The following is a 21,434-nucleotide window of genomic DNA, read 5'->3' as shown; positions in this document are numbered from 1 at the left end:
AGCATCATTGACTACTCTCTCCCGTGGTGCTCTGTGGCCCCTTAGAGTTTAGCGCTTCCACAGGATTGTATGAAACCGTGTTGTATAGGGACATGGGCCAATGACATCCCTAGCACCTCTCCCATGTTGTAGTGGGAGGGTTACCACCACCACCACCCATGACAACCCCAGCACCTCTCACATGTTGTAGTGGGAGAGTTACCACCACCCATGACAACCCCAGCACCTCTTACATGTTGTAGTGGGAGAGTTACCACCACCCATGACAACCCCAGCACCTCTCCCATGTTGCAGTGGGAGAGTTACCACTACCACCACCACCCATGACAACCCCAGCACCTCTCACAGGTTGCAGTGGGAGGGTCACCACCACCACCCATAACAACCCCAGCGCCTCTCCCATGTTGCAGTGGGAGAGTTACCACTACCACCACCACCACCACCACCCATGACAACCCCAGCACCTCTCCCATGTTGCAGTGGGAGGGTCACCACCACCATCACCCATGACAACCCCAGCACCTCTCCCATGTTGCAGTGGGAGGGTCACCACCACCACCACCACTACCACTACCACCCATGGCAACCATAGCACCTCTCCCATGTTGCAGTGGGAGGGTCACCACCACCACTACCCATGACAACCCCAGCACCTCTCCCATGTTGCAGTGGGAGAGTTACCACCACCACCACCCATGACAACCCCAGCACCTCTCACAGGTTGCAGTGGGAGGGTCACCACCACCACCCATGACAACCCCAGCACCTCTCCCATGTTGCAGTGGGAGGGTCACCACCACCACCACCCATGACAACCCCAGCACCTCTCCCATGTTGCAGTGGGAGAGTTACCACTACCACCACCACCACCACCCATGACAACCCCAGCACCTCTCCCATGTTGCAGTGGGAGGGTCAGCACCACCATCACCCATGACAACCCCAGCACCTCTGCCATGTTACAGTGGGAGGGTCACCACCACCACCACCACCACCACTACCACCCATGACAGCCACAGCACCTCTCCCATGTTGCAGTGGGAGGGTCACCACCACCACCACCCATGACAACCCCAGCACCTCTCCCATGTTGCAGTGGGAGGGTCAGCACCACCATCACCCATGACAACCCCAGCACCTCTGCCATGTTACAGTGGGAGGGTCACCACCACCACCACCACTACCACCCATGACAGCCACAGCACCTCTCCCATGTTGCAGTTTGAGGGTCACCACCACCACCACCGATGACAACCGCAGCACCTCTCCCATGTTGCAGTGGGAGAGTCACCAACACCACCGCCCATGACAACCCCAGCACCTCTCCCATGTTGCAGTGGGAGGGTCACCACTACCACCACCCATGACAACCCCAGCACCTCTCCCATGTTGCAGTGGGAGAGTTACCACCACAATCACCGCCCATGACAACCCCAGCACCTCTCCCATGTTGCAGTGGGAAGGTCCCCACCACCACCACTACCATCCATGACAACCACAGCACCTCTCCCATGTTGCAGTGGGAGGGTCACCACCACCCATGACAACCCCAGCTTAAGTGTCTCAGTTCTTCAACTTGTCGGTTTTCAAAACCATTCATCACATCTCTATTCTGCAGATGTTTCGCCAACACCAGTGGCTTTATCAGTACAATACAGAAGACAGGAAAGCACAGGCAGCAAGACCTTCCAGTGGGATTCATCTCGTCTGACTCCAGTATATAAGTCCATGACTACGGTACTGAACGCCTTCTCCTAGGCTGAGGGACTGATTACCTCATTTTCTACATGTCCAGTTTTATGTATTGTACTCATAAAGCCACTTTATCCTTATTCAGGAAACGTTTCGCCAGCAAGTGACTTCTTCAGTCCAATGCCAAGAAAGGTTCAGGTTCGAGGTTCTATCCCCGGTACAACTAGAAACGTTGGGAGTGTTTTCTTAAGACACCTGCTGTTCCTGTTCACTTAGTAGCAAGGTAGGTATGTGGGTGTTAGCCGACTGGTGTGGGTCGCATCCTGGAGTATACCAGGATGCGACCTGGAGGGTGTTCTTCTGGTCAAAGCCCCCGCGGCCAGATCTTAAGATGTTAATAATCAAAGTCTTAACGTGTTAATAATCAAGGTTTGAGCGTGTTAAAAGTCAAGGCCTCGACGTGTTAATAGTCAAGGTCTGAACATTTTAATAAAGATATTAACGGGTGCAAATTACAATGTGTCAGAGAGAGTTGTAGATGAATGGTTCAGAGAACCGACGTGTTGATAAATTAGACACATGTACAACTCTTGGGTATCTTTATTGAGGAAACGTTTCGCCACACAGTGACTTCATCAGTCCATACAAAGGATAATTTTGAAGAACAGGGGAATGAGGTAATCAGTCCCTCAACCTTGAGTCGATGTGGTCAGTCCATCAATCTTGAATAGAATACGGCATATGGGCGGAGAAGGAGCTTATATACCGTAGGCAGGAGAGGTGCAGCAATCGTAGGTGGTGTCACATTTGTTCAATGTGGAAGTAGGCCGTGCCCAAGGGTTAGGCAAGCGAAGAATTCCCAAGTATTAAGATCCCAAGAAGTTGCAGGTTCTGACAGGATTGTAGATGAATGGTTCAGAGAACCGACACGTTGATAAATTAGACACATGTGATACCACCTACGACTGCTGCACCTCTCCTGCCTACGGTTTATAAGCTCCTTCTCCGCCCATATGCCGTATTCTATTCAAGATTGATGGACTGACCACATTGACTCAAGGTTGAGGGACTGATTACCTCATTCTCCTCCTGTTCTTCAAGATTATCCTTTGTATGGACTGATGAAGCCACTGTGTGGCGAAACGTTTCCTCAATAAAGATACCCAAGAGTTGCACATGTGTCTAATTTATCAACGTGTCAGAGAGAGAGAGAGAGAGAGAGAGAGAGAGAATCCCTCATTGGAAATAAGTCACTTTGTCTGAATATGTATGATAATCTATGTAACTGTGTTTGTGTATACCAGAATAAACTTATTTTCGGAAAAAAGTTTTCTTCACGTACATTTACCGCAAATACCATCATAACCATGAAGAAAATACGATCAAAATTTAGCAGTGACTCACAATGGGAAATAAGTATGTTGTCTACTTTGAAAAACAAAAAAAATATTCACAGTATTTTTATTTTTACATGATAAGTTAGATTACTAAAATATTGGAACATCAGTGGTCAAAGATGGACACAGACTGAATGTGGAATCTATAGAAAAGCATCATTTATAGTGGTTTGGACTCTCTTCCTCAGGTTCAACATTTACTGACGTTCGTGAAGTCAGTTTCTTAAGTTGAAAACTTAGCAACTATACAAGGATTATCAAGGCGAGATTCCAAAAAGTATACTTTAATCCTTAAAATAGGGACTAAAGCAAACTTAGTGTATATACACCGAGAGATATACTTATTTCGGTGTGTATAAATTGAGATTTTTCGTGATTTCTCACATTATCAAGGAACTGTGAGGAATTTCACTGTTTTTTCAATAGTGGTTGTTTTGCATATTGTGATATCACCTGTTTACTGTGATCATATTGCATATTGGTGTATATAAATAGAGATATCAATATCTCGATGTATGTAAACCGAAAGATGTATATATATCGTTGTAAATACCGCGGTGGTTAGTCATATTGGACAGGTCATTTGTCACCAGGTTAGGGCGCTGACTTGGAATCGCAAGATCTCATTTTTTTCCTCATGTTTCCGAGTTTCTTTAACATGTTAGCCTATTATCTTTATTTATATATTTCTCAGGGATCATTGAGTCTTGTCAGGTCTGGACAAACTTTCCCTGTTCCCTGATCTTGTGAGAATCTTCCCAGTCTTGCCAGGCCTACCCTTATTTTGCCTAGGTCTCTTCCCTATCTAGTTTGGTCTTCTTTAATTATGTCAGGTCTTGTAAAGTGTTTCCCGGTTTTGTTCAGGTCTAGGCAGCACCCCACTGATGACTTGTTGCCTTCGCAAACATCAACCAGCACATCTGAAGATAGGGAGTTGAATTTGTCCAGCCAAACAGAAGTAAGAGAGACGGATGGTTGTTCTTGTGTCCGTGTAGAGCATAGTGACAGTGGTGGTGGTGCGGGTGGTGGTCCAGAGAGTCAGGAAGATTTTTTCATTACTATGAGCCGCCTCGTGTGCTTCGGGTTCTGAATATGGGGAATAAGTAGACGAATCCACTTCTGTATCCTCACTGCCAGCCAGATCGACTCTGAAGGAGAAAATACAGAATTTTAGCAAGCATTATTATTTCGTTTAAAAAAAAAGATAGCATTTAAAATGTGTGTTACATCCTCTCTACTGTTATATCTCAACGATGCATTGTCATACTTCATATGAATGGATATAACCCAAGGTCAGGTCTATGATAATATACCCACACATTAAGCGAAGCATTACAAAATTCAATTCTTAGACACACAGTGCTTCCGATATATGTAAATAACTTACCGGTGGAGACGCCTACGTATCAGTATTTGCAACAGACTCAAAACTAACGTGGGGCGAACGAAAACTTACAACGACTGCAATACGATCCTAGACGGCGACTTAACCAGCAAGAGAGATTGTTAGGGCTCGATACGGCATGTGCTGTCAGTGGCCCTATAAACCCCAACAACAGAAATTGTCCATCAGTTGGTTACTGAAATTCACTCCGAGCAAATGCAAAGATGTGAGAAATGAATCAGAAGTTCGGTAAGTGGCCAGAAGAAAGTACCATCTTGTACAGGGAAAAAAAGAAAAGGATCTAGGGGTGGGCATTACACCAAACTTATTTCCCTTAAGATGCAGACAAGCAGAAATGACAAGGAAGCTACATGCAAAAACTGACAAATAAAAGATTAGGCTTCAGAAATCTGAACAGAGGCATTCTGGTCACTGCAAACTGCAAGTGTAAGAGCAGTACCAGAGAGTACATAACATTATCATACAACCCTCCTTTTATAAAAAATATACAATAGAACTATGAGGGCTGGAATACGAAGATAGGTTAAGGAAGTTAAAGCTTATAAGAAAACATGTCGAGGAAGCACATGTAAACTGTAAGTTTAAACTGATTAAAAACCATCAGGACCAATTCCTTCAGTGTGAGGGTAGTGTATATAATAATGTATTAGAAGAGAAATACTGGAGGCCAACTCAGTACATGTTTTCAAAAGTAAATATGAGTGCCCAAAAGACAGGAAGTAAACTATAAAAGTTAACTGAAGTGCAAGAGCATGGACCGAGAGCTAAAGTTCAATAAAGGGACCTCTGAATGTGGCAATAAAGCAGCCCTGCCAACGGAAAAAACAGAGATGTTGGAGACGTGGTGTCCGTTACTACGTAGCAGTGAGTGGCCAACAGTGGAGACAATTTAGTGGAGGACATCCTGACTAACAACTAACCCAAAATGCCAAAACAAACTAACACTCTTATACATAAACATATATACGTACACAAAAGTACATTTATTATTATAATCATACGTTTTTAATTTAGTTACTGAATAAGGTTAACGTAGATACGCTTCATACTTCACTGGACAACAGTTTTCGCAAATACTCCCCTGACAGAATGTAATCATTGTTATACATACTCTTCATTATCAGGTAATTCTAGCAACATGCGCAAGTCCTTCTTCCTGCGTCGTCCCTGGCAGACAGTATTTGTAGTGGTGCCGGAGAGGCAGGAGAAGAACACTGTAGAGGTGACCATCACCACGTCAGTGTAGGTGGTCGTTGTGTACCCTGCGAAGAAGCGGTTCCGATCGCTGAGTTCTTCTGGAAACTTGATGTCTGTTGCGCCTGCAACCACCGCAGACTTGGCCTGCTCGTTCTGCTGTGCACCCTCATTAGGCTTAGCCTGCTCCTCCTGCTGTACACTCTCAGCAAGCTTGGACTGCTTCTCCAGCTGCACCCCCTCAACAGGCTTGGGCTGCTCTTGTGGCTGCACACCCTCAGCTACCACTGCTGTCAGGTACGAAACCAACAACAGCCCCAGCACCGTGCCTCGCATCTCTAAGGTTCTGCAATAAGACGTGAAACATAAAAAGTACTCAGAGAAGATATTGTTGCGTTACATAGACACCACAGATTAAACATCAGCAAATACGTATATGAAGTTCAGTGTTGATACTGTTGCAGTCTCATACTGATTGACTCCTTTAGATTACACGAGGGTCATTCAAGGATACTTCAGGGCACCCAAAATAGGTATTAAAGTAATCTTTCAGCCTATGAACACTGACAAAGGTACACATACATTTCGGTGGATATAACCGACTGCACCCATAATACATGTTTCGAAGGCAGTCACCGCAGTATAAAGTTCGAAAGAATTTATATATACGTGAATCATGTTACTGTCTGAAGAGACAATATCATCATTGCCCTTCTAAAGTCTCCCAGCTCGGTCTTAATACGTGAGACTGCAAATATCCACCAAAATAATAGTCTTCTCTAGTATAATAGCGATATATTTAGAAGGCATCTTGATGTGCGCAGACACACGGCGCAATGCCCACAAGTGGAGGAAAAATCTAATTGTGATGTTTCCTTCGATGAAGAGAGCAGTTTGTTTAATGAATTTTAAACACGGGTTCACAAGAAGCCGTTCTCTCCCTAACATGGGTTCACAAGAAGCCGTTCTCTCCCTAACATGGGTTCACAAGAAGCCGTTCTCTCCCTAACATGGGTTCACAAGAAGCCGTTCTCTCCCTAACATGGGTTCGCAAGAAGCCTCTCTTCCTAACATGGGTTCACAAGAAGCCGTTCTCTCCCTAACATGGGTTCACAAGAAGCCGTTTTCTCGCTAACATGGGTTCACAGGAAGCCTCTCTCCCTAACATGGGTTCACAAGAAGCCTCTCTCCCTAACATGGGTTCACAAGAAGCCGTTCTCTCGCTAACATGGGTTCACAAGAAGCCTCTCTCCCTAACATGGGTTCACAAGAAGCCGTTCTCTCCCTAACATGGGTTCACAAGAAGCCGTTCTCTCCCTAACATATTTACTGACTTTCTTTAGTAAAACATCTGAGGAGGCAGATGTTGTCTAGTTGGATTTCACTGTGACTTTTAATTGAGTCCCACAACAACAAACACTGTTGAGGAAAATGGCAGCACATGACGCCGGAGAATAGTTGTCTCCTAAATACATAGAAACGGGGCTAACAAATAGGTAAAAGAGTCTACATAAATGTAGCTTCCATGTAATACCTAGAGAATGTCTCTCCTGGTCAGCTTCAAACTCTTAAACGTTGGTGTATATCAATTGGAAGTATTTATTTTCTTGAATTTGTACCTCAGTGGTGCTATTTGGCCAGTTTTATAGATTTATCTTACGAATTTAGACTTTAAAAAAACACCAAATAAAACGTTTTTTTATTTTTCTCTTAACGGATTGCAAAGAATTTTAAATAGAATACAACTGGAAAAAAGAGAGTTGAGAAAAATGCATTGAAAACTCTCGGCTATAATTATAGCCTTTTAAATTTTCACGAGTTAGGTGAACTTTTAAATATTGTAGGAATTACTGGCTGAGCAGCAGACACAGCGTTGGGTCCAATGCTCTTATTCTCCACTTATCCTACACTGGTCACTTATTCTCCACTTATCCTACACTGGTCACTTATTCTCCACTTATCCTACACTGGTCACTTATTCTCCACTTATCCTACACTGGTCACTTATTCTCCACTTATCCTACACTGGTCACTTATTCTCCACTTATCCTACACTGATCAACTGCTTCTAAGTGAAGGTTCGCGGAGCAAATGACAAGTGCAGGGGCGGCGCCCCCTCTACTCTCTACACAGCCCCCCTCAGCAGCCTCAAGGCAAAATAATGCAATAATATAAGAAATAATACTACACACGCGCCATTAATTAAAAATACCAACCTTCTGATATACATCAGCCGTGGAATTTTAAAGCCTCTTCGGAAAGGCTTCAAAATTTCAACTTTTGTGTTTCTTACTTAGAAGTTTTGGTATTGTTAATTAATAGTTTGTGTATAACATTACTTCTGTTGTTATTTCTTAATTTTGTCTTGATGGAAGAATAAACACAAAAGCAGTATAATGTGATCCTTTATTGGCAACGTTTCGCCCACACAGTTTGTTTTATCAGGTGATAGATAGATCTATCTGGGCGAATATTACATGAGTATTTATAGGACGTAGAGTCAGGTGGAGAATGTTGGGTAGGTTGTATTTGCGACAAACCTGTAAGGGCCGCTGAGAATGTTTGTTGGATGTTAGTAATAGTTCACAGTATATTGCATTTCTGTTTATTTTTCCATTTATCTCCAGTTTACCTTGATACTGTTGAGGGGACTCTTGATTCAAGGAACTGGATGTATCCTCCCCCTCCTTGGTTCGAATTCTAAATGCCTACGCTTTATGACCCCCTGTTGCTTTAGCGCTTTCCGGTGATTAAAATCAATTTTTAATGGCTGATTCTTTTTAGGAAATGATGAAATTTTGGGGGGTATCGGCTTTGTAGGCGCAAATTTTGTTGGATTCTATGTAATAGCTGGAAAATGCATCTTCTGGTCGGCTTGAAACTCTTCGTTTTGTTTTAATCCCCATTGTATTAATTAATATCTTATTAATCAAACTGATGACTGTGGAAGAGTTGGACTATTGCTCTTCTGACCAGAAATAAGTCACAGTTTTCATCTTTATTGGACTGTGTCCTCAACACCATCGTAAAAAAAAGTGCATTATGTAAACACGTACTTACGTACGTGTTTATATAATGTACTTACGTACGTGTTTAATTATTTCAACCTTTAATTAATTTAACGCTGGTGAGTCTTAGTCTAAAACCGTATAACGACCCCTACAGAGTGTCCCCATGAATATAATAATTAAAAGGATGATGATGATGATGATAATAATAATAATAATAATAATAATAATAATAATAATAATAATAATAATAATAATAATAATAATAATTAATAATAATAACAACAACAACGACAACAACAACAATAATAATAAGAATAAGAATAATAATTAATAATAATAATAATAATAATAATAATAATAATAATAATAATAATAATAATAATTATTGTTATAATCCCACAGACACCCTCATTTCTCACAGACACCTTCCACCCTCTCCACTCCTAACATCCTTCACTCCCCCTGATATCTTCCACTCTGATAACCTCGGACGTCTTTGACACATTCCAACCTCAACTACACTTACTGTTACTTATGTCACTCTGAAGAGACTAAAGGTTGCCATCTTAACCCACGTCTATATATACACATTTGATACCTTTTCAAATATGATCGTAATTTTCCTGCTCGCATCTCACTAAGTTATTTAAGGTGTAGAATTTCCTGGTGGTGGATGTTAAAACGATCTGACTTAACGAAAACGTTGTGTTAAGACTTGGTTTCCGCTCCTCTTGACCCTCTCATCACGCCCCCAATATGCGTTCGTTGCCATGGGATTACTATCAGTTTTCTCCTTTGTCAGGACCTGGTTTCTAGGCCTATTGTGTCTCCGTATTCTCTTCCATAGGCCTTCACAGGATTAACGTGGGATGCGTAGTAAACTAGCCACTACCTTCCACAGGATGGACATGGGATGCGCAGTAAACTAGCCGCTACCTTTCACAGAATGGACGTGGGACACACAATAAACTTGCCACTACCTTGCACAGGATGGACATTGGATGCGCAGTAAACTAGCCACTACCTTCCACAGGATGGACATTGGATGCGCAGTAAACTAGCCACTACCTTCCACAGGATGGACATTGGATGCGCAGTAAACTAGCCGCTACCTTCCACAGGATGGACATGGGATGCGCAGAAAACTAGCCACTACCTTCCACAGGATGGACGTGGGACGCGCAGTAAACTAGCCACTACCTTCTACAGGATGGACGTGGCATGCGCAGTGAACTAGCCACTACCTTCCACAGGATGGACATGGGATGCGCAGTAAACTAGCCACTACCTTCCACAGGATGGACGTGGGATGCGCAGTAAACTAGCCACTACCTTCCACAGGATGGACATCGGATGCGCAGTAAACTAGCCACTACCTTCCACAGGATGGACATTGGATGCGCAGTAAACTAGCCACTAACTTCCACAGGATGGACGTGGGATGCGCAGTAAACTAGCCACTACCTTCCACAGGATGGACATTGGATGCGCAGTAAACTAGCCACTAACTTCCACAGGATGGACGTGGGACACACAATAAATTAGCCACTACCTTCCATAGGATGGACGTGGGACGCGCAGTAAACTAGCCACCACCTTCCACATGATGGATATTGGATGTGCAGTAAACTAGCCACTACCTTCACCAGGATGGACATTGGATGCGCAGTAAACTAACCGCTACCTTCCACAGGATGGACGTGGGATGCGCAGTAAACTAACCGCTACCTTCCACAGGATGGACGTGGGATGCGCAGTAAACTAGCCTTTACCTTCCACATGATGGACATTGGATGCGCAGTAAACTAGCCACTACCTTCCACGGGATGGACGTGGGATGCGCAGTAAACTAGCCACTACCTTCACCAGGATGGACATTGGATGCGCAGTAAACTAACCGCTACCTTCCACAGGATGGACGTGGGATGCGCAGTAAACTAACCGCTACCTTCCACAGGATGGACGTGGGATGCGCAGTAAACTAGCCACTACCTCCCACAGGATGGACGTGGGATGCGCAGTAAACTAGCCTTTACCTTCCACATGATGGACATTGGATGCGCAGTAAACTAGCCACTACCTTCCACAGGATGGACGTGGGATGTGCACTAAACTAGCCGCTACCTTCCACACCATGGACGTGGGACACACAATAAACTAGCCACTACCTTCCACAGGATGGACGTGGGACGCGCAGTAAACTAGCCACTACCTTCCACAGGATGGATGTGGAATGGTTTGTTAGCAATCGTGTCATTACGATTTCTTGAGTCATGAAGACGGCTTTGAGGGGACTTGAGCTAGAGTTCGTCACGGCCATGCTGGCGGGAGATTCGTCTGTAAAAACTTGCGTGGTCACAGTGGTGCCTGTGTTAACCTTCTTATGGTATATAAATACATGTTGATAAATGGTTCAGAGATCTGACAAGTTGATAAATGTGCAACACTTAGGTATCTTTAATAAGGAAACGTTTCGCCACACCGTGGCTTCATCAGTTGGGTAAATCTTATTGTAGCCAGTTGGCAGTGGCTAGCGCGTCGGTCTGGAGTTTTATGACTCTGACCGCGGGTTCTATCCCAAACAGTCGTATGGTTTGTCCTTATAATCATTAGGTTGAGTAAGGCTGGGTTAGATTAACATATATATTTACCTGTTTTTCCCATAATTAACCCACATTAGCGAAATAAAAGAGAGTTTGGTTTAACAAAGAAAGAGTAGTTGTACATGTTTGAACCAAAGACTCACGATATTGTTGCTCGGTATAATTCCATGTTGGTTATTAAAATTACCAACTTAATAAAAAAAGGGGGGAGGACCTTTGTAAAGGTAATTTAAATGCATTGCCGATAAATCCCTTGATACAATTATATCGGGTAAAAGGACGCCAGAGTAACTAATGAGGCATTTTATTCTGGCGACAAGTTTGGTTCGGGTTTAGGCGTGGGCTTTAGGGGCTGCAGCCCAGGGGCCTCACAGTACCTGTAGCCCAGGAGCCTCACAGTACCTGTAGCCCAGGGGCCTCACAGTACCTGTAGCCCAGGAGCCTCACAGTACCTGTAGCCCAGGGACCTCACAGTACCTGTAGCCAAGGAGCCTCACAGTACCTGTAGCCCAGGGGCCTCAAAGTACCTGTAGCCCAGGGACCTCACAGTACCTGCAGCCCAGGGACCTCACAGTACCTGTAGCCCAGGGGCCTCACAGTACCTGTAGCCCAGGGACCTCACAGTACCTGCAGCCCAGGGACCTCACAGTACCTGTAGCCCAGGGGCCTCACAGTACCTGTAGCCCAGGGACCTCACAGTACCTGTAGCCCAGGGGCCTCACAGTACCTGTAGCCCAGGAGACTCACAGTACCTGTAGCCCAGGGGCCTCACAGTACCTGTAGCCCAGGGATCTCACAGTACCTGCAGCTCAGGGACCTCACAGTACCTGTAGCCCAGGGGCCTCACAGTACCTGTAGCCCAGGAACCTCACAGTACCTGTAGCCCACGGGCCTCACAGTACCTGTAGCCCAGGAACCTCACAGTACCTGTAGCCCAGGGGCCTCACAGTACCTGTAGCCCAGGGACCTCACAGTACCTGTAGCCCAGGGACCTCACAGTACCTGTAGCCCAGGGGCCTCACAGTACCTGTAGCCCAGGGACCTCACAGTACCTGTAGCCCAGGGGCCTCACAGTACCTGTAGCCCAGGGGCCTCACAGTACCTGTAACCCAGAGGCCTCACAGTACCTGTAGCCCAGGGACCTCACAGTACCTGTAGCCCAGGGACCTCACAGTACCTGTAGCCCAGGGACCTCACAGTACCTGTAGCCCAGGGACCTCACAGTACCTGTAGCCAAGGAGCCTCACAGTACCTGTAGCCCAGGAGCCTCACAGTACCTGTAACCCAGGGGCCTCACAGTACCTGTAGCCCAGGGGCCTCACAGTATCTGTACCCCAGGAGCCTCACAGTACCTGTAGCCCAGGGGCCTCACAGTACCTGTAGCCCAGGGGCCTCACAGTACCTGTAGCCCAAGAGCCTCACAGTATATGTAGCCCAGGAGCCTCACAGTACCTGTAGCCCAAGAACCTCACAGTACCTGTAGCCCAGGAGCCTCACAGTACCTGTTGCCCAGGAGCCTCACAGTACCTGTAGCCAAGGAGCCTCACAGTACCTGTAGCCCAGGAGCCTCACAGTACCTGTAGCCCAGGAGCCTCACAGTACCTGTAGCCCAGCAGCCTCACAGTACCTGCAGCCCAGGGGCCTCACAGTACCTGTAGCCCAGGAGCCTCACAGTACCTGTAGCCCAGGAGCCTCACAGTACCTGTAGCCCAGGGGCCTCACAGTACCTGTAGCCCAGGAGCCTCACAGTACCTGTAGCCCAGGAGCCTCACAGTACCTGTAGCCCAGGTGCCTCACAGTACCTGTAGCCCAGGAGCCTCACAGTACCTGTAGCCCAGGAGCCTCACAGCACCTGTAGCCCAGGAGCCTCACAGTACCTGTAGCCCAGGAGCCTCACAGTACTTGTAGCCCAGGAGCCTCGGAGTACCTGTAGCCCAGGAGCCTCACAGTACCTGTAGCCCAGGAGCCTCACAGTACCTGTAGCCCAGGAGCCTCACAGTACCTGTAGCCCAGGAGCCTCACAGTACCTGTAGTCCAGGAGCCTCACAGTACCTGTAGCCCAGGAGCCTCACAATAATTGAAGCCCAGGAGCCTAAGAGTGCTTGTAGCCCAGGAGCCTCACAGTACCTGTAGCCCAAAAGCCTCACAGTACCTGTAGCCCAGGAGCCTCACAGTACCTGTAGCCCAGATGCCTCACAGTACCTGTAGCCCAGGAGCCTCACAGCACCTGTAGCCCAGGAGCCTCACAGTACATGTAGCCCAGGAGCCTCACAGAACCTGTAACCCAGGAACCACACAGTACCTGAAGACCATGAGTCTCACAGTGGCTGTAGACCAGGAGCCTCACAGTATCTGTAGCCCAAGAGCCTCACAGTACCTGTAGCCCAGGAGCCTCACAGTACCTGTAGCCCAGGGGCATCACAGTACCTGTAGCCCAGGGGCCTCACAGTACCTGTAGCCCAGGAGCCTATCAGTACCTGTAGCCCAGGAGCCTCACAGTACCTGTAGCCCAGGAGCCTCACAGTACCTGTAGCCCAGGGGCCTCACAGTATCTGTATCCCAGGAGCCTCACAGTACCTGTAGCCCGGGACCCTCACAGTACCTGTAGCCCAGGAACCTCACAGTACCTGTAGCCTAGGAGCCTCACAGTACCTGTAACCCAGAAGCCTCACAGTACCTGTAGCCCAGGAGCCTCACAGTACCTGTAGCCCAGGAGCCTCACAGTACCTGTAGCCCAGGAGCCTCACAGTACCTGTAGCCCAGGAGCCTCACAGTTCCTGTAGCCCAGGAGCCTCACAGTACCTGTAGCCCAGGAGCCTCACAGTACCTGTAGCCCAGGAGCCTCACAGTACCTGAAGCACAGGAGCCTCACAGTACCTGTAGCCCAGGAGCCTCACAGTACCTGTAGCCCAGGGACCTCACAGTACCTGTAGCCCAGGAGCCTCACAGTACCTGTAGCCCAGGAGCCTCACAGTACCTGTAGCCCAGGGGCCTCACAGTACCTGTAGCCCAGGGGCCTCACAGTACCTGTAGCCCAGGAGCCTCACAGTACCTGTAGCCCAGGGGCCTCACAGTACCTGTAGCCCAGGAGCCTCACAGTACCTGTAGCCCAGGGACCTCACAGTACCTGTAGCCCAGGAGCCTCACAGTACCTGTAGCCCAGGAGCCTCACAGTACCTGTAGCCCAGGGACCTCACAGTACCTGTAGCCCAGGAGCCTCACAGTACCTGTAGCCCAGGAGCCTCACAGTACCTGTAGCCCAGGGGCCTCACAGTACCTGTAGCCCAGGGGCCTCACAGTACCTGTAACCCAGGAGCCTCACAGTACCTGTAGCCCAGGGGCCTCACAGTACCTGTAGCCCAGGAGCCTCACAGTGCCTGTAGCCCAGGGACCTCACAGTACCTGTAGCCCAGGAGCCTCACAGTACCTGTAGCCCAGGAGCCTCACAGTACCTGTAGCCCAGGGGCCTCACAGTACCTGTAGCCCAGGGGCCTCACAGTACCTGTAGCCCAGGAGCCTCACAGTACCTGTAGCCCAGGGGCCTCACAGTACCTGTAGCCCAGGGGCCTCACAGTACCTGTAGCCCAAGAGCCTCACAGTACCTGTAGCCCAGGAGCCTCACAGTACCTGTAGCCCAGGAACCTCACAGTACCTGTAGCCCAGGAGCCTCACAGTACCTGTTGCCCAGGAGCCTCACAGTACCTGTAGCCAAGGAGCCTCACAGTACCTGTAGCCCAGGAGCCTCACAGTACCTGTAGCCCAGGAGCCTCACAGTACCTGTAGCCCAGGAGCCTCACAGTACCTGTAGCCCGGGGGCCTCACAGTACCTGTAGCCCAGGAGCCTCACAGTACCTGTAGCCCAGGAGCCTCACAGTACCTGTACCCCTGGGGCCTCACAGCACCTGTAGCCCAGGAGCCTCACAGTACCTGTAGCCCAGGAACCTCACAGTACCTGTAGCCCAGGTGCCTCACAGTACCTGTAGCCCAGGAGCCTCACAGTACCTGTAGCCCAGGAGCCTCACAGCACCTGTAGCCCAGGAGCCTCACAGTACCTGTAGCCCAGGAGCCTCACAGTACTTGTAGCCCAGGAGCCTCGGAGTACCTGTAGCCCAGGAGCCTCACAGTACCTGTAGCCCAGGAGCCTCACAGTACCTGTAGCCCAGGAGCCTTACAGTACCTGTAGCCCAGGAGCCTCACAGTACCTGTAGCCCAGGAGCCTCACAATAATTGAAGCCAAGGAGCCTCAGAGTACTTGTAGCCCAGGAGCCTCACAGTACCTGTAGCCCAGGAGCCTCACAGTACCTGTAGCCCAGGAGCCTCACAGTACCTGTGGCCCAGATGCCTCACAGTACCTGTAGCCCAGGAGCCTCACAGCACCTGTAGCCCAGGAGCCTCAGAGTACATGTAGCCCAGGAGCCTCACAGAACCTGTAGCCCAGGAGCCTCACAGTACCTGTAGCCCAGGAGCCTCACAGTACCTGAAGACCAGGAGTCTCACAGTGGCTGTAGACCAGGAGCCTCACAGTATCTGTAGCCCAAGAGCCTCACAGTACCTGTAGCCCAGGAGCCTCACAGTACCTGTAGCCCAGGGGTCTCACAGTACCTGTAGCCCAGGGGCCTCACAGTACCTGTAGCCCAGGAGCCTCACAGTACCTGTAGCCCAGGAGCCTCACAGTACCTGTAGCCCAGGAGCCTCACAGTACCTGTAGCCCAGGGGCCTCACAGTACCTGTATCCCAAGAGCCTCACAGTACCTGTAGCCCAGGACCCTCACAGTACCTGTAGTCCAGGTGCCTCACAGTACCTGTAGCCCAGGAGCCTCACAGTACTTGTAGCCCAGGAGCCTCACAGCACCTGTAGCCCAGGAACCTCACAGTACCTGTAGCCCAGGAGCCTCACAGTATCTGTAACCCAGAAGCCTCACAGTACCTGTAGCCCAGGAGCCTCACAGTACCTGTAGCCCAGGAGCCTCACAGTACCTGTAGCCCAGGAGCCTTACAGTACCTGTAGCCCAGGAGCCTCACAGTTCCTTTAGCCCAGGAGCCTCACAGTACCTGTAGCCCAGGAGCCACACAGTACCTGTAGCCCAGGAGCCTCACAGTACCTGAAGCCCAGGAGCCTCACAGCACCTGTAGCCCAGGAGCCTCACAGTACCTGTAGCCCAGGAGCCTCACAGTACCTGTAGCCCTGGAGCCTCACAGTACCTGTAGCCCAGGAGCCTAACAGTACCTGTAGCCCAGGAGCCTCACAGTACCTGTAGCCCAATAGCCTCACAGTACCTGTAGCCCAGGAGCCTCACAGTACCTGTAGCCCAGGAGCCTCACAGTACCTGTAGCCCAGGAGCCTCACAGTACCTGTAGTCCAGGAGCCTCACAGTACCTGTAGCCCAGGAGCCTCACAGTACCTGTAGCCCAGGAGCCTCATAGTACCTGTAGCCCAGGAGCCTCACAGTACCTGTAGCCCAGGAGCCTCACAGTACCTGTAGCCCAGGAGCCTCACAGTACCTGTAGCCCAGGAGCCTCACAGTACCTGTAGCCCAGGAGCCTCACAGTACCTGTAGCCCAGGAGCCTCACAGTACCTGTAGCCCAGGAGCCTCACAGTACCTGTAGCCCAGGAACCTCACAGTACCTGTAGCCCAGGAGCCTCACAGTACCTGTAGCCCAGGAGCCTAACAGTACCTGTAGCCCAGGAGCCTCACAGTACCTGTAGCCCAGGAACCTCACAGTACCTGTAGCCCAGGAGCCTCACAGTACCTGTAGCCCACGGACCTACAAAACCTTAATCACGCGCTTGCAACAATAAAATATCACATTAGCTGCTGTTGTGTCATTTAACCTAACATTTTTTCATTAATTTTTATCAACATTATTGCAACACAGTTATCGTCATGGTAGGTACTTTTATTAGATAATGTAATCATCGTCTCTCAGTCAACTTGTCTTGCAGTGATGCAACACTCTCACGAAGAAAACCACAATACCGAGACTGCAACAGTTCGCAACTAACCCACGTTACTCCGTAACTCAAACACCCTTATAAAGCCCAGGAGCAGTGGATCAACACCCCTTGGTGAGCCCAGGAGCAGTGGATCAACACCCCACGGTGAACCCTGGAGCAGTGGATCAACACCCTTTGGTGAGCCCAGGAGCAGTGGATCAACACCCCTTGGTGAGCCCAGGAGCAGTGGATCAACACCCCACGGTGAACCCGGGAGCAGTGGATCAACACCCCTTGGTGAGCCCAAGAGCAGTGGATCAACACCCCTTGGTGAGCCCAGGAGCAGTGGATCAACACCCCACGGTGAACCCGGGAGCAGTGGATCAACACCCCTTGGTGAGCCCAAGAGCAGTGGATCAACACCCCTTGGTGAGCCCAGAAGCAGTGGATCAACACCCCTTGGTGAACCCAGGAGCAGTGGATCAACACCCCACGGTGAACCCTGGAGCAGTGGATCAACACCCTTTGGTGAGCCCAGGAGCAGTGGATCAACACCCCTTGGTGAGCCCAGGAGCAGTGGATCAACACCCCTTGGTGAGCCCAGGAGCAGTGGATCAACACCCCTTGGTGAGCCCAGGAGCAGTGGATCAACACCCCACGGTGAACCCGGGAGCAGTGGATCAACACCCCTTGGTGAGCCCAAGAGCAGTGGATCAACACCCCTTGGTGAGCCCAGGAGCAGTGGATCAACACCCCTTGGTGAGCCCAGGAGCAGTGGATCAACACCCCACGGTGAACCCTGGAGCAGTGGATCAACACCCTTTGGTGAGCCCAGGAGCAGTGGATCAACACCCCTTGGTGAGCCCAGGAGCAGTGGATCAACACCCCACGGTGAACCCGGGAGCAGTGGATCAACACCCCTTGGTGAGCCCAAGAGCAGTGGATCAACACCCCTTGGTGAGCCCAGAAGCAGTGGATCAACACCCCTTGGTGAACCCAGGAGCAGTGGATCAACACCCCTTGGTGAGCCCAGGAGCAGTGGATCAACATCCCTTGGTGATCCCAGAAGCAGAGGATCAACACCCCTTGGTGATCCCAGAAGCAGAGGATCAACACCCCTTGGTGATCCCAGAAGCAGAGGATCAACACCCCTTGGTGATCCCAGAAGCAGAGGATCAACACCCCTTGGTGATCCCAAAAGCAGTGGATCAACACCCCTTGGTGAGCCCAGGAGCAGTTGATCAACACCCCTAGGTGAGCCCAGGAGCAGTGGATCAACACCCCTCGGTGAGCCCAGGAGCAGTGGATCAACGCCCCTCGGTGAACCCGGGAGCAGTGGATCAACACCCCTCGGTGAGCCCAGGAGCAGTGGATCAACAACCCTCGGTGAGCCCAGGAGCAGTGGATCAACTCCCCTCGGTGAACCAGGGAGCAGTGGATCAACACCCCTCGGTGAGCCCAGGAGCAGTGGATCAACGCCCATCGGTGAGCCCAGAAGCAGTGGATCAACACCCCACGGTGAACCCAGGATCAGTGGATCAACACCCCCTTGGTGATCCCAGAAACAGTGGATCAACACCCTTGGTGATCCCAGAAGCAGTGGATCAACATCCCTCGTTGAGCCCACGAGCAGTGGATCAACGCCCCTTGATGAATCCGGGATCAGTGGATCAACACCCCTTGGTGAGCCCAGGAGCAGTGGATCAACACCCCTCGGTGAGCCCAGGAGCAGTGGATCAACACCCCTTGGCGATCCCAGAAGCAGAGGATCAACACCCCTTGGTGATCCCAGAAGCAGAGGATCAACACCCCTTGGTGATCCCAAAAGCAGTGTATCAACACCCCTTGGTGAGCCCAGGAGCAGTGGATCAACACCCCTCGGTGAGCCCAGGAGCAGTGGATCAACACCCCTCGGTGAGCCCAGGAGCAGTGGATCAACGCCCCTTGGTGAACCCGGGAGCAGTGGATCAACACCCCTCGGTGAGCCCAGGAGCAGTGGATCAACTCCCCTCGGTGAACCCGGGAGCAGTGGATCAACACCCCTCAGTGAGCCCAGGAGCAGTGGATCAACGCCCACCGGTGAGCCCAGAAGCAGTGGATCAACACCCCACGGTGAACCCAGGAGCAGTGGATCAACACCCCCTTGGTGATCCCAGAAACAGTGGATCAACACCCCTTGGTGATCCCAGAAGCAGTGGATCAACACCCCTCGGTGAGCTCACGAGCAGTGGATCAACGCCCCTTGGTGATCCCAGAAGCAGAGGATCAACACCCCTTGGTGATCCCAAAAGCAGTGGATCAACACCCCTTGGTGAGCCCAGGAGCAGTGGATCAACACCCCTCGGTGAGCCCAGGAGCAGTGGATCAACACCCCTCGGTGAGCCCAGGAGCAGTGGATCAACGCCCCTTGGTGAACCCGGGAGCAGTGGATCAACACCCCTCGGTGAGCCCAGGAGCAGTGGATCAACACCCCTCGGTGAGCCCAGGAGCAGTGGATCAACACCCCTCGGTGAGCCCAGGAGCAGTGGATCAACGCCCCTTGGTGAACCCGGGAGCAGTGGATCAACACCCCTCGGTGAGCCCAGGAGCAGTGGATCAACACCCCTCGGTGAGCCCACGAGCAGTGGATCAACTCCCCTCGGTGAACCAGGGAGCAGTGGATCAACATCCCTTGGCGAGCTCAGGAGCAGTGGATCAACGCCTATCGGTGAGCCCAGAAGCAGTGGATCAACACCCCACGGTGAACCCAGGAGCAATGGATCAACACCCCCTTGGTGATCCCAGAAACAGTGGATCAACACCCCTTGGTGATCCCAGAAGCAGTGGATCAACACCCCTCGGTGAGCCCACGAGCAGTGGATCAACGCCCCTTGGTGAACCCGGGATCAGTGGATCAACACCCCTTGGTGAGACCAGGAGCAGTGGATCAACACCCCTCGGTGAGCCCAGGAGCAGTGGATCAACACCCCTTTGAGATCCCAGAAGCAGAGGATCAACACCGCTTGGTGATCCCAGAAGCAGAGGATCAACACCCATTGGTGATCCCAAAAACAGTGGATCAACACCCCTTGGTGAGCCCAGGAGCAGTGGATCAACACCCCTCGGTGAGCCCAGGAGCAGTGGATCAACATCCCTCGGTGAGCCCAGGAGCAGTGGATGAACGCCCCTTGGTGAACCCGGGAGCAGTGGATCAGCACCCCTCGGTGAGCCCAGGAGCAGTGGATCAACACCCCTCGGTGAGCCCAGGAGCAGTGGATCAACACCCTACGGTGAACCCAGGAGCAGTGGATCAACACCCCCTTGGTGATCCCAGGAGCAGTGGATCAGCACCCATCGGTGAATAAAGGAGCAGTGGATCAACACTCCTTGATGAGCCCAGGAGCAGTGGATCAACACCCTTTGGTGAGCCCTGGAGCAGTGGTTCAACACCCCTTGGTGAGCGCAGGAGCAGTGGATCAACACCCCTTGGTGAGCCCAGGAGCAGTGGATCAACACCCCTTGGTGAGCCCAGGAGCAGTGGATCAACACCCCTTGGTGAGCCCAGGAGCAGTGGATCAACACCCCTTGGTGAGCCCAGGAGCAGTGGATCAACACCCCTTGGTGATCCCAGGAGCAGTGGATCAACACCCCTTGGTGATCCCAGGAGCAGTGGATCAGCACCCATCAAATTCAAATTCAAATTCAAAGTTTATTCTCTATAAGGATTACAATGCTGAGTTTACAGAAATTTGGTTATTGTTTGGTTTACATGTAGTAAAATAGTGATTACAGAGTGTACCACTAGAACGCTTAGCATGGCTAGGCATTTCGGGCATACTTAGTTTTATTCTTAATTGTAAAATATTACAAATTATGAGGTAAGTTGGTATTATGGCTAAGTGACTAAATACTAGTTTGTGAGTTTAGCAATGTGAATGCTTTTGTTTTGGCACAGTACATAGTTTCAGTATTGGAGTATCATAGGATTCATTATTTTAAGATTGAGATTAATATTTCTGTTTATGGTCAAATGGGTGAGTGAGTGTAAGTGTGAACCACCAGGTGGTATTCGTGTAGTTAGTTGACGGGGTGTATCAGGGAGATAAGATGTTTTCTAATGGTAGTTTTGAAGGTGATGAATGTGTCTGCAGTTCTAGAGTTCTCAGGTAGGGTGTTCCAGATTTTAGGGCCTTTGACATACATTGAATTTTTGTAAA

The 21,434-nt window shown here is 50.0% G+C and overlaps 1 protein-coding gene across 1 annotated transcript; it reads right to left on the bottom strand.

Annotated features, from left to right (window-relative positions):
* Window positions 1-2,781: 2,781 nt before the first annotated feature.
* LOC128690028 (uncharacterized) lies at window positions 2,782-6,028 on the bottom strand. The gene is made up of 2 exons (XM_053778543.2): window positions 5,606-6,028; window positions 2,782-4,237 (listed from the first exon to the last, which is right to left on the bottom strand). The coding sequence occupies exons 1-2, from the start codon at window positions 6,022-6,024 to the stop codon at window positions 3,997-3,999; spliced, it is 660 nt and encodes a 219-aa protein (XP_053634518.2). The 5' UTR covers window positions 6,025-6,028; the 3' UTR covers window positions 2,782-3,996.
* Window positions 6,029-21,434: the final 15,406 nt, after the last annotated feature.

The sequence above is a fragment of the Cherax quadricarinatus genome, chromosome 25 (genome assembly GCF_038502225.1).
Source record: "Cherax quadricarinatus isolate ZL_2023a chromosome 25, ASM3850222v1, whole genome shotgun sequence".
Lineage (NCBI taxonomy): Eukaryota > Metazoa > Arthropoda > Malacostraca > Decapoda > Parastacidae > Cherax > Cherax quadricarinatus.
The sequence above is the reverse complement of the archived record's forward strand: the minus strand, read 5'-3'. Positions and strand labels throughout refer to the sequence as shown.

Coding starts and splice junctions, on each gene's coding strand:
- LOC128690028 (XM_053778543.2), bottom strand. CDS start 6,024: ATGCGAGGCACGGTGCTGGGGCTGTTGTTGGTTTCGTACCTGACAGCA. Junction 4,238..5,605: donor GAATTACCTGATAATGAAGA/GTATGTATAACA, acceptor TTTCTCCTTCAG/AGTCGATCTGGCTGGCAGTG.